We start from the raw sequence: 13,824 nt of genomic DNA on the forward strand, positions 1-13,824 counted from the left end.
GAGATATGATGTGGATAAAAGAGATCAGGCAGATCCGCATTCCCATTGCAGTTTGTTCTGCCAAAAGGCAAAATCATTAACCGATGTGAACTGCTGCTCTTTAGGATGTCTAATGTTCCTTTAAGGATCAAAATTTGAAGAAGTTTCTTTGTTGATGCAGTGATAGTTTTCAATGTTAAACCCTGCAGCTGGTAAGTCTAGGATCTTCTCTCATTTTAGGTTTACACATTTCAGTTTATAAAGCAAGCTAAGAAATGGAGAGACAAAAATTTTTCTAAAGTCATGGCACCATACTGAAAATCTGGAATTCAAAATCTTATTTAAAACAAGCAATAAACATAGCTAATATACAATAAACAAACAGTTATAAGATTTTGAAAAATGGAAGCATTGGCCTCAGATTTTTGGACCCCACTGCATTTCCAAAAAAAAAAAAAAAAAAAACTCTTTCCAAAGTAGAATAGAAAAAGTGCTTACTTTTTCAACTCCATTCCAAATCTTATAATAGAGTGAGGGGCTCCCTATGCAACAGCGGAAGGTTGGCCACAATCACCTTAAAGAAATTGAAAAGGTTGGGGATTGGACTTTGAAGAATGTAGGAGTGTAATTGTGAACAAAGGCTTGCTGGGAATTTGATACACATCACCCCTCTCTAGGAGGACCACAAATATATTAGATCTAGTCGGCAATCCTTATGACAAGAAGAAGAAAAAAAAAATCAATTTATATTAAAGCGAGGCAGGTGAAAGCCTCAGGAGACTTGTGCTTGTCAGTGGTGCTGTATGTGATGTAATTCCCATAAAGATGCAGTGTGTGGAGTGAAAGGAGATAAGGAGGCTGATTACTAATACCTGTAGAGCCTGTGCAGAGCGGTTTCAGAAACAGACTAGGAATGTGTTTTTAAGCCTCTGATAAAACACACAGTCACTAGAGTAATATGAAAGAAAATGATACAGAGCTAACATTGAAATTTTTTGTAATTAATTTCACGGGCTTCCTATCTAATAATAATCAAACATCAACAAAGCACAATAAAAGACTCAAGGTTTAATGACCTTCAAGGTCAATGACCTTCTGTGTCTCACTGCATAAAGTGACACAAAAATTCAGTATTTTTAATATTTGCTGTTTCTTGAACCGACAGGTCCTGATTTAGGTATTGATCTGGAATTGATCTTGTTGGGGTCTGGTATTGGTTTGGGTCTTAAGACCCATTCACACCAACACAAATGTTTGGCAAAAAAAATAAAATTTCCACATCATTTGTCTGTTATGAAAATCTTACTGTGAACGAAAGTCTTACAGGTTTGGAATGACATGATGGTAAGTAATTAATGACAACATTTTCATTTTCGGGTGAACTATCCATTTAAGTAGTTTGGGGGGGGCGCTTCTAACAACCACTGAAAAAAGACAAACTACTACATTTCTAACAGTTAAACAAGGCAGACACAACTCCGTGAAGTTGGCACCCCATAAAGCGAAATAATCCCCAAAAATATGTCATTCGTTTGTGCTACGTTTGTGCTGATTTGTGCCGCAAAAACGAACGTTTGTGCTGGTTTGGTGTTTGAGATATTAAGCATTATTTTTTTGGTCGTGTGACGTCATTCTCCACCCAATGTCGTTCAAATCGCTTCAAACCGGTGCCATTCGTTTGTGCTCGATTTGTGCTGGTTTGTGCCGTTAAAACAAACACTGTATCTGTTCTCCTTCCACAGATATAACTAATTTAATTCGGGAGCTGTGACGTCATTCTCCACCCCACTTCGTCTAAATCGCACGAAACTGGTGTCGTTCGTTTGTGCTCGATTTGTGCTGGTTTGTGCCGTTAAAACAAACACTGTAACTGTTTTCCTTCCACAGATATAACGGATATAATTCGCGAGCTGTGACGTCATTCTCCACCCCACTTCGTCTAAATCGCACGAAACTGGTGTCGTTCGTTTGTGCTCGATTTGTGCTGGTTTGTGCCGTTAAAACAAACACTATCTGTTCTCCTTCCACAGATATAACAAATTTAATTCGGGAGCAGTGACGTCATTCTCCACCCCACTTCGTCTAAATCGCACAAAACTGGTGACGTTCGTTTGTGCTCGATTTGTTCTGGTTTGTGCCGTTAAAACAAACACCGTATCTAAGACCTCTTCTTAAATATAACGAAAAAATGTTTTATGAACAGTTAGGCTATGTAGCCTAACTCTCCACACCCCATGCCATCCAAATTGCTCCAACCCGGTATTGTTCGTTTGTGCTCGATTTGTGCCGTTAAAAGAATCCCTAAATGATGACTTTTTGACTTAAAAATAAAAAATAAAATAAAAACCAAATCATTTCCACCCCATGTCTTCTTAAATCTTTACAAAATGGTGCTGTTCGTTTGTGCTCAGTTTGTGCCGTTAAAAAAAAAAAAAAGCAACAATGACAATCTTAAATATAAAGTTGGCCTAACGAAAAATGTTTTTTACATTCAGTTTGCTTAAAACCGGTGCCCCCCACATGCTCCAAATTTGCTCGAAATCGTTTGTGTCGGTAACAGGTTTCGTTTGTGCTGCTTTGGTTTTTAAAATATAAAAAAAAAAATGTATAGGTCATTTTCAGGTCACTCAGCCCCCACATGCTCCAAATTTGGCCAAAACTGTCTCATTTGTTTGTGCTGGTTTGTGCCGGCGAAATTTTCGTTTGTGCTGCTTCGGTTTTTAAAATGTAAGACATTGAATTACAGGCATTAACTCACTAGCCTGAATGAAGAATCAGAAAAGCTTAATAGCCTAAATAATCTATTTTAAGTCTTCAAGTAAAAGGTTAAATAAATGTTTACTTTTAGCCTAACTTTACACTTGTAAAATATTTAGCCAAAAACGAAAAAAGATTGAATAAAAAACATCGGACTCTTTTCTCTCATAATATGTAAAAACAAACAAAGAAACAAACAAAAACAAGAATAACAGTTTCATATTTCAAAGAAATATGGAATCATCATAGAAAATACTACTCCCGGTACACAAATCATCATACACAAATCAAACTCAGCATGTCTTGCATGTCCCATCACGCAGTTCATCTGATGTAGGCTACAGCTCTGTATATTAGTTACAATTTTTCTATTTGGTTGTTTCATATATTTCTTGCTACTGTAGCTGTCTCGTGCAGAGCACAACAACACACTTCTCTGTCCGCGGAGGCGCCGGCGCGATCCCTTCCATTGTTTTCTGATATTTTGGGTTTTTCCAATGAAACACAAATTGTTATTTATAAAAAATAAAAAATCTTCTTGTAATAGTGAGTGAAACATGTTGCATCATGGAGGTTTTAAAACCAATTATTTTAAATAAAAATTTCCTCAATGTTGTTTTAGACCACATATAGCCAAAATGAGTATTTTAGGGGCCGCCCACACATTCGAAACAAATTTAAATAAAGCATTTTTTTTTCGACGTAGGCTAATTAATTGAACGAATTACACGTACAGATGCTGCACAACTTTCCGTTTCTGACACGCGCTTGTCACTGAAAAGGAGGAAAGCAGAGACTTAATTTGAAATCACATTGCTCCTAAGTGATTTCAGTGTCATTCAATTCAATCAATGTCTAATATTTATAAACCGAAGCAGCAAATAAAACTTTTATCGGCACAAACAATTGTGACTGTTTGGTGAATGAGCTATAAATGACATACAATTTGATTTGCAGCCTGATTATTATCGAAATATAGTCTAACAGTCAATCTAAACATCTAAACATAAAGTAGTCTAATCTAAACACCTTGGCCTAATTAACTGGTTCCAGCCAAGAAGGGAAAAACAAGGACTCAAAATCATATGAATTAATTTATAAACAACACTAATTTTATCCGTTAACTCGTTCTATTTAATGTAACAATTGCAATTCACTTTATACAGTGTATTTGTTTTTTTTTTCTTCATTATTATTGTTTTATTTAAAGAAAATTGCCTTCGCCTATAGGCTACTTTACATGGACAGTGATTAAAGTCTGTGTTTGTTTGAAAGGTGAATTGCAGTTAGATGATGAAATAATCTGAGCATAAGCAGTTCCACAAGAGGCCTGTTAGTTGCAGCGTTTTATCTTTGTCCGCGGAAGATGCGAATCGATGTGTTCAAATGTTATACACGCGTTCCTCTGGGTTTCTTGATTGCACAATAATTAATAAAAGAATTCCCTTCTCTGACGTGCCAAACAAATTTTAAATTAACCTGTAAATTACCCTGCACACATGACTTTTTTAGTCTCAGTGCATACATCTTTTCCGTATGCAGACCTTTATGCATTGTTTAATGTTTCTGAAGGGCGCAGAAAGACGTTAAACATGTATTTGAAAATTTACCATGCAATGGTATTGTATTTTATTATAATTATTTATTCAAATATCTGTCCCAGTGCTATAGCACAGCATAGAACACGCCTGGTTCCAGAAGTAGTCAGGTAACATGTAGGCTTAAGTGGTTGTGACAATATCTGGCACAAATTTAGTCCATTTAAGAAGGGGTCTTCGTACTTTTCAACGGCACAAACCTGGACAAACGAACAGCACCATTTTGGAACGATTTAAGATGACGGGGAGGAGATTTTTTTTTATTATTAGGCCTATATATATATATATATATATATATATATATATATAAAAAAAAAAAAAAAAAAAAAAGGGGTAATCAATTACAGGGATTCTTTTAACGGCACAAACCGGCACAAACGAACAATACCGTGTTGGAGCAATATGGATGGCATGGGGTGTGGAGAGTTAGGCTACATAACTGTTAATAAAACATTTTTTCGTTATATTTAAGAAGAGGTCTTTGATACGGTGTTTGTTTTAACGGCACAAACCAGCACAAATCGAACGAATGGTACCAGTTTGAAGCGATTTGACCGACATGGGGTGGACGTCACAGCTCCCAAATTATATTTGTTATATCTGTGGAAGGAAAACAGATACAGTGTTTGTTTTAACGGCACAAACCAGCACAAATCGAGCACAAACGAACGACACCAGTTTCGTGCGATTTAGACGAAGTGGGGTGGAGAATGACGTCACAGCTCCCGAATTATATTTGTTATATCTGTGGAAGGAAAACAGTTACAGTGTTTGTTTTAGCGGCACAAACCAGCACAAATCGAGAACAAACGAATGGCACCGGTTTGAAGCGATTTGAACGACATGGGGTGGAGAATGACGTCACACGACCAAAAAAATAATGCTTAATATCTCAAACACCAAACCAGCACAAACGTTCGTTTTTGCGGCACAAATCAGCACAAACGTAGCACAAACGAATGACATATTTTTGGGGATTATTTCGCTTTATGGGGTGCCAACTTCACGGAGGTGGCAGACACACCAACCAAACAGAGGCAATCTTCTGGACTTTCCCCATAAAGCCTTCACAGCCTAATACAGTGTAATTTTGTTTATTTTGTCTAGTTGGCTGCTGAACAATGTTTGATCAAGATTACTTATTAGGAGATGACATGGAAAGGTATATTCCAAGATATTTTTCTGGTGAAATACACTCCAACTGTTACAGCGTCAGAGTGACACTGGATTTGGATTCTTGTACTATAAAGTCTGGAGTTATAATAACTGAGTGAGTGACACATAAGTGATATCTTGCCACATTCATCACGTCTGCTGGCTGTCGGTGATAAACATACAACACATCTGTCACCACTCCACAGACATTTGAGGAACGACTTTCAGCTCCAGCAACAAATATATGTTTCCGCACGGCCGTCAGCACAGAATCCCTCCGTTGCCTGGCCAAACGTACAGCCCTTCTTTTGCTCTCTCTCTTTAATATTTTCAACCCATCATCGCTCTCTCCTGCACTGTGAAGTGTTTTGTTTGTGTCTCTCACCATGAAGGTGGACAAATGAGGTGTTTCAGAGTGATGTGTTCATGTGTCTGAGTATGCAAGTGTAATGATGGCCATTGGAAATTTTTCATGAATATTTTCAGGACTTTGCTTACGATTACACACACACACACACACACACACACACACACACACACACACACACACACACACACACACACACACACACACACACACACACACACACACACACACACACACACACACACACACACACACACACACACGCATTTATAAAGAGTAATTTCAACCAGGAAGGGCAACCTCAACAAGTACAGGGTGAATTAGTTCCCCATCAAACGTGAGATGTGTGTAAATGTGCACCTACTTACATATACGTCTATGTGGATTTCTATTATGAATTTAAGTAACATATTAAGTGTGCATGTGCCAGGGTTGTGCTGCATTATTCAGAACTGAATAGAGAATTTCTGAATTTCAGTTGAGATAGCCAATAGGATGCAGAATTGCAATTCGAATTTGAAGGTAAGCGGAAATGAAATTAATTGAAATTCAAAGAAAGAACAAACAAACAAATTATAAATAGATACATTTACCATACACTTTTATCCAAAGTGACTTACATTGTTTTCAAGATACACATTTTGTCCGTCCTTGGCATTGCTAGTGCTGTACTCTACAGTTTCAACTACAGACAGACAGACAACCTTGGACATCTGTGTATGTCACATGCCGTATGGCCACTGATATCTCTTCACCGTTTGTGGTGTGTTTATTTGTGGTGTGTTCTAGAAATCCCTCAGGGTGTTTATGAAGTGACTCAGCCCAGAGGAAAAAGACGCGCAGACAGGAGATTCCATGTGGAACGAGTTGCGTCCAATCCCCATAGTCCTCAACTCAAACCCCGAACAATCACTTCCTAAAAAACGCACTGCAGTAACATCCTGTGTTTTCATATTAAAAGACACAGTTGTTGAGCACAGCCAACAAAAACAATGGGACTGAAATGCAATACATTTGTCTTATAGCATTAAATTAAATATGAATCACAGAAATACAGCATCTTCAAAGCTAAGTAACTGCAAAAAGGTCTCTTTCCCTGAGCTTGTGAATGTGAGCGAGGGAAGCATTTCAAAAGCTGTTCTCGGTGTTTAAAAGGCAAAAAGATGAGGCTGCTTCCTGCACCTTGGCTGCTCTGCTGAACAATCGTTTCTAAATTTAAACTGAGCTCCATCTGTGCTTTGTTGAAACAGGGTACATCCATCAATCAGGAAAAAAGGCCTGTCTAATCTCTGAGCAAGGACATGGTTCAGAATGAAGATCTGCATTCATACTGGGGACAAAGTATGGGAGATGTTAGGAGGACAAGTGTAGACTGAGAACAACTTGCATAAACACAAACTGGCAATCATATTCAATCAGGTAGTGCATGAGTACTCACATAAATAATGCAGAGAGATGCTCAAAGACAGGCCGTAATACATAAACAAACATAAACTGACACTTCATATGGCTACATCCAATCCACAAACACACACTTCGCACATGCACACATCACGCAAACAAACAGCAGTCACGGCAACGTGCCCTTTAGCCAGTGTAGCCTTTGATGCAAAAGCGAAGAGACAAGCACATTACGCATTACTGTGCAATATGCAGTGCCCTCCTTCAAAGCAGCAGGGCTCCTCCCAGTATCCCATGCAGCGGTGCAACACTCATGAATAAAACAGCCGCCTGCCCCTCACCGCCTCTGATTAAACAAACTTGCGCTCCCAAGCCAACACCAGTCAAATTACAGCTACATCTCAACTAGGGCTAAGGTTATTTGGGATGATTTTGCTGGCAATACAATTAAGCAACATCATGAATATTGAAATATTGAATACATTTTTCTTTTGGCCTTTAATTTTCCTAAAGACCATGTCATTAGAATAGTTTCATGATATGAGGGTATGTTACTTTGAAATGTCAAATGCCTCGCTTTGAAAGTGGATGCGAGTAGGTGACTGCAGTCAGGTTGAGGAATGAAAGAAAAGCTGTTGGGACTGACAATTCGCAGATCTCGTAGCAGGCAGGTTGAGCATTTGTGTTTTTTTAGGAGTTCAAGCATGTAGTGATCCCTATTGACCCCGATTGGCCAATAGGGGGTGCTACAGCAATCATAACCCCTAGAACGTTTGTCATAGACTCAAGTTAAAAATCATTAAAAATCATATACTTCCTATGGTAAAATGCCTGTATTGGCTGGAAGTGGTCTTTTCCTTCTATGATTTAAATGGTCACATGCTTGCTAAATAAAACATTTATTTACTTTTTTACGCATTGGCTTAAGGCCTTAAAACGCTTAACCCCGATAATTGCTGCTTGCTTGCTCACACACACACACACACACACACACACACACACACATATATATATTGTCACGATCACCATCTGTTCCTGTCATGTTCCTGTCACTTCCCGGACTACATTCCCCATAATCCTCTCTGCCATTCACATGCACTCACTCCACCAATCATCTGTTGCCAATACAGCCTTGCACACTCCACACTAATCACCACACCCAGCTGATACGCATTACCTAGACTATAAAGGACTTTCACACACACCACCTCACCGCGAAGTCTTGTTTACCCTGTGTGACATTTCCGAGCGTTATATCCTGTCTGCCTGTTTGTTGTTACCGTTCCTGCCTGTACCTGTTTATTGACCCATTGCTGCCTGTCCTGACCCTTGCCTTGTCTGCTGTTCTGTGAATGATATCTGCCTGTCCTCGATCTTCCGCCTGTACTCTGACTACGACTCTGCCTGTTCCTTGCTGTTCCTGTTTGCCCCTGATCGACCCAGCCTGTACGACTATGCTCACTTTGAATAAAAGCTTGCACATGGATCTCTGCCTGAGTCCCCATTCGTTACAAATATACATATATGTTTTTTTTGTTTGTTTTTTTGCTTGTTTTTTGCTGATTAAGTGAATGCAATCAAAAGACTTCTGCTTTTAATGAACAAGTGGGTATAATGAATATGTAATCCAGTGAACCTAACCATAATTCCCCCAAACACCCTCCAAGTTTTTTTTTAATCCATTTTCAGACATAATTTTAAAAAAAAATTTAATATGAAGATTTTGGCTGATGCTATAAAATAAAAAAATAAATCCATGCAATATTTATTTTAAATAAAATTAATGTAGTGAATCGGTTCCAACTATTTATTTCCAATGAAGAATGACTTCAAGAATGATTTCATTTGAATCATCTAGGGGCCAGATTTACAAACAGCTCTTTTGGTATTAAAAACAACTGTCAGGATTTACTAAAGACCCAAAATGAAAAATTTGCAATGAAAATGTGTGAACACAGTTATTTTTGCAGCTGACCATAATGCATATGCATTTGTAGGAGTTTCCCCTTCAACGCCTTAAAAACGTGTCTGTGTTCTTTAATTGTGCATTGTCAGCAAGAGGGCCCAAAGCAACAACCTGCACCAGGGCCACGGATACCCAGCTACAGCCCTGGATCACCTGCAGAACTTTTATGGGATTGTGGGCTCACGCTAATTTGCCCTGTTTAGGCAAATCTGGCCCCAAGTGTCCACATAAGAGTGGGTACAGCCATTTTTAACCAGGCTTTACAAAAACAGTCAGTTATGTTGCTTGATGTTGCAGACTGGTATTTGTTGTCATAATCAAACACTAATTTTTGTTTGTTTACTGCACTTTGTTATTCTTCTAGTTATTTACATAGTGGCTAATGAATTTAGAAGTCTTGTGCATTTACAGTATAATAGCCTACTTCTGTGTCAAAAAATAAGGTGGATATTTAGGTAAACACTGCTACTTTAATTACTTTTAAACTGCTGTTTATTTTGTGGCTATATTGAAAGTCTTTGGGATGTGCTGGAGTAGATTTTACAGAGTGCTTGACTTTTGCATTGTCAATACAAGGTCTTGACCAAAAATTAATGCACTTCTTGATGGAAATAAATTTTGTGATATTTCCTTCAAGAGGTGTATCAATTTTTGGTCAAGATCTTGTACTGAGAATGCAAGAGTCGAGCACTCTGTAAAGTCTACTCCAGCACACCCCAAAGACTTTTAATGAATTTAAGGTGCCAATTCATGTGTGAAAATGATTCTTCATACTCCCTCCCAACCATTCTTTCACAATTTGAGCCTGATGAATTTTGACACGGTCATCCTGGAATTTGGCCATGATGTGTCCTCCTACATGGTTGTTTAATGAATGAAAAGCTACACACTCCATTAATTAGGGTTAGAAGAACTGTTGCCAAACACATAGCATGCATGAAACACAATAATCACTGCAATAATGATCTAATCATAGACATTTGCCTATTTAAATCAAAACAGCAACATTTTTTTTTTTTTTTTGGACCAGGCAGTGTATATTAAATACTATGTAAACAAGACACCTGCTTGCATACATGCTAATGAAGCTCGCTCAGCACTAATCTCAGCCTCTTTGTTAGGTTTCACTACATGCATGAGTCACCATTCTCACTACAATAGAAGTGTCAGATCTACGTTTGACAGGAAGCAACCTTTCTGATAGCTCCCTGCTTCCTCACATATTCATATGCATTCAGTAGCTAGAACTATATTATGTATAAAGACTATGAAAAACACTCCTTCATTGTAACAAGACTGCTGACAAGCAGCTTCCCAACAGCTTCAGACATCACATGAAATCTAACAGACATGGAGCAAAACCTGTGAAGCATTTACAGAAGAGGACTGACACCACAGATTCACATTAAAAACAGAAAGTTATAAATCTTCATTTATTAATTATAATTCATACACTACTGTTCAAATGTTTGGTTGGTAAGAGGTTTTTAATGTTTTTGAAAAAGTTATGCTCTCCAAGGCTGCATTTATTTGATCAAAAATACAGTAGAAACAATAATATTGTGAATTATTATTCACAGCTTTCTATTTTAATAAACTGTCATTTATTCCTGTGATTTTTAAGCTGAATTTTTAGCAGCCATTCCTCCAGTCTTCAGTGTCACATGATCCTTCAGAAATTATTCTAAACTGATTTGCTGCCTTTTTTCCAGGACTCTTTGGTGGATAGAAAGTTCAACAGAACAGTATTTATTTGAAATAGAAATCAATATAAATGTATTTACTGTCATTTTGTTGAATTTAATACATCCTAGCTGAATAAAAGTAAAAGTTTTATTCAGAGTGAGAGAGAAGAAGAAGAAAAAAAAACATCTTACTGATGCCATACTTTTGAACGGTAGTGTATACTTAATATAATTATCTCCAGGTTTACCAGCAGGGTCATGTGTTAATAAAGTTTTCATTTTGGGATTTTTACCAAAAAGGGTACATTTATGAAAACGTTATTATTAATTTTTTTAATTTTCATGTGCATTTTCTAACTCCTATTTCACTTTTTTTCAGGCCTCCGACACAATATGAACACTGAGCAAAACTGGAATGAGCAGATTATGTTTTAAAAAATGATACTGCAGACTGTTTATAGGGACAGATGAGGGAGCTCTGTTCTAGCTATGAAACAGCAGGTGTCCATAGGTCTCTCTTATCAAAAACGGTGTGATCTGTCTCAGCACTAAAAGATCTGCTAGGAATGGATCTGCAAAACAAGTCAGCTGTAGGGGATTGATACGAAGATGTGAGGGCTTCTGCTAAAGCCTGAAACGAATTATGCATGAGGCTCTGAGAGAGATTAAATACACAGGCAATTCACATGTGTGTTTACAGGATACTTTTCGGTGTTTGCATAGATGCCTGAAAAGAAAGGGGATGCAGCTCACCTGATTGGAGTATCGCATGCTGACGTTCCTCTGATCCTGTCGTGGCACATGGCGATGGATGGGGTCGATGTCCTTTGGGCTGATCAAACCATCCACTGAATGGCAAACACATAACAGAAACCAATTAATGTTTTTCAGTTCACATGAGCTTTAGACCAAATCTCTGCATTTTTACTTGAATTTGACAAAAAAGCCCTTTGCATTCATTACTAACATCTCTGCTGGTCTTGATTTTACTGCAGCACATACATATGAATCATTGCCTACAAAATAAATCGCTCTGGGTGTGCGGCATGGTACAAATATGGCTGAAAATACAACATTTTGTGAGGAAAATCATGTTAATAATTAATAGGGATAGTTATTAGACTTAGAATTTGTTATTTGCCGCAAATCAAAGTTGACATGGAACAATCAGTCAAGAGCTGCAGTGGAGGAGATTAATGAATAATGACTTCCATTTTCTGTCATTTCCTAACAAAAATGGCTTCAGGAGAGTTAAATAGTGCACAAGACATATGGAACACTATTGTGTTGCTTTCTTGTCTTTTTTGAAAGCACCAGTCCCCACTTTCACTATATGGAAAAAGTGTAGCATAAAAAAAGAAAGCGTCACAGAAGAAAGAATATCATACCGGAGTGAAAGGACATGAATGTGAATAAATATTTTTCACACAACCACTGTGATTCATAAAACATATTTGTTGACCTCTATTAAAGGGTTAGTTCACCCAAAAATGAATATTCTGTCATTAATTAATCACCCTCATGTCGTTCCACACCTGTAAGACCTTTGTTCGTCTTCAGAACAAAAATTAAGATATTTTTGATGAAATCTGAGAGGTATATGACTCATCCATAGACAGCATTATAATCAACACTTTCAAGGTCCAGAAAAATACCAAAGACATCATTAAAACAGTCAACGTGACCGCAGTGGTTCAACCTTAATTTTATAAAGCAAAGAGAATACTTTTTGTGTGCAAAAACAAAACAAAAAATAATGGACTTTATTCAACAATATCTTCTCTTCCCTGTCATTATCCTTACGGGTGTGGAACAACATAAAGGCCTGTTCACACCGGGACGAATATAGCGCGCGATTTTCGCCGACGTTTTAACGGCTCGTGACCAGCTCGTGACTAAACAACGGGCGCCAATGTGAGTGTGCACACCGACGCGAAAAACGTGAGGCGTAAAAGCGCCATTTTTTAAAAAACGCCTCGGGTTCGTTTTTTTGGTTTGACGCGCCGCGTTAAAAACTGGCTGACCAATGAGATTAGCGCTTTTGTTCATGTGCCTAGAGCTGCTGAAGTTACAGTAAAACACGACTTGGTGGCGCTCAAGCACAAAACGGTCTTGCCGAGCACACAAGACGACGAAGAGAAAGTAAGTAGACGAGGAAGACCCCTACAAACTATCCCTGCGTCTCAAACAGCTCCCTAGCTTCCTAGGTCGTGTATCAGTATACCATATAAATGAATGTGGCCGAATCCCTGATCAGTGCCCTGACTAGTGAAGTAGAGAGTAGTGATCGACCGATATTGATTTTTTTATAACCGATACCGATACCGATTATTTGCATGTTTATGTACCCGATAACCGATATGCAGAACCGATATTTATTTACTGTTATACTTCTGTTTTTGACTTCTGTTTCAATTATTACAACACAAATGAGCTGAACAACCATTTTATTTATAACAATCACTCCCTCCTTGCATACAAAAAAAAAAACAAAAAAAAACTTTACTGAATAATATGAGCTGGAATATATAACATTGTTAGGAAAGTAACAAACAAAACAGCATACATCATTGCATTTTCCAACTAGTGTTATTAATTATTATGTTTTGTCGGTTTAGATCATGAAATGCTTTCTGACAAAGTGCTGTAACTTATCTATGCATTTACACAAAACTATAACCGCGATCACGTGTGGAGATACTAAATAATTTCCACAGAGCTGCATTTATTTAGATTTGTATTAAATAATGGTTTTGTAGTAAATCAAATGATTATATGATCTAATAAAGTTAAACAGCACTTGTCAGTTGGCATTTTATGATCTAAATTTAATCTAACGTTCATGAAATGCCAACTGACAAAGTGCTGTTTGACTATAACTTAATCAACCGCGATCGCGCATGGAGATAATAAATA

General features: G+C 37.7%; 1 protein-coding gene across 7 annotated transcripts in view; it reads right to left on the bottom strand.

The window, feature by feature from the left end:
* phkb (phosphorylase kinase, beta) overlaps nt 1-13,824 on the bottom strand; it is an 87,274-nt gene that overhangs the window by 26,253 nt on the left and 47,197 nt on the right. For all 7 annotated transcript variants that reach the window (XM_067402084.1, XM_067402083.1, XM_067402088.1 and 4 more), the window contains one exon: nt 11,662-11,756. In XM_067402084.1, the coding sequence (XP_067258185.1) occupies nt 11,662-11,756 (95 nt within the window). The remainder of the gene's footprint in view (nt 1-11,661; nt 11,757-13,824) is intronic.

Source organism: Chanodichthys erythropterus, chromosome 11, assembly GCF_024489055.1.
Source record: "Chanodichthys erythropterus isolate Z2021 chromosome 11, ASM2448905v1, whole genome shotgun sequence".
NCBI classification, from domain to species: Eukaryota; Metazoa; Chordata; class Actinopteri; order Cypriniformes; family Xenocyprididae; genus Chanodichthys; species Chanodichthys erythropterus.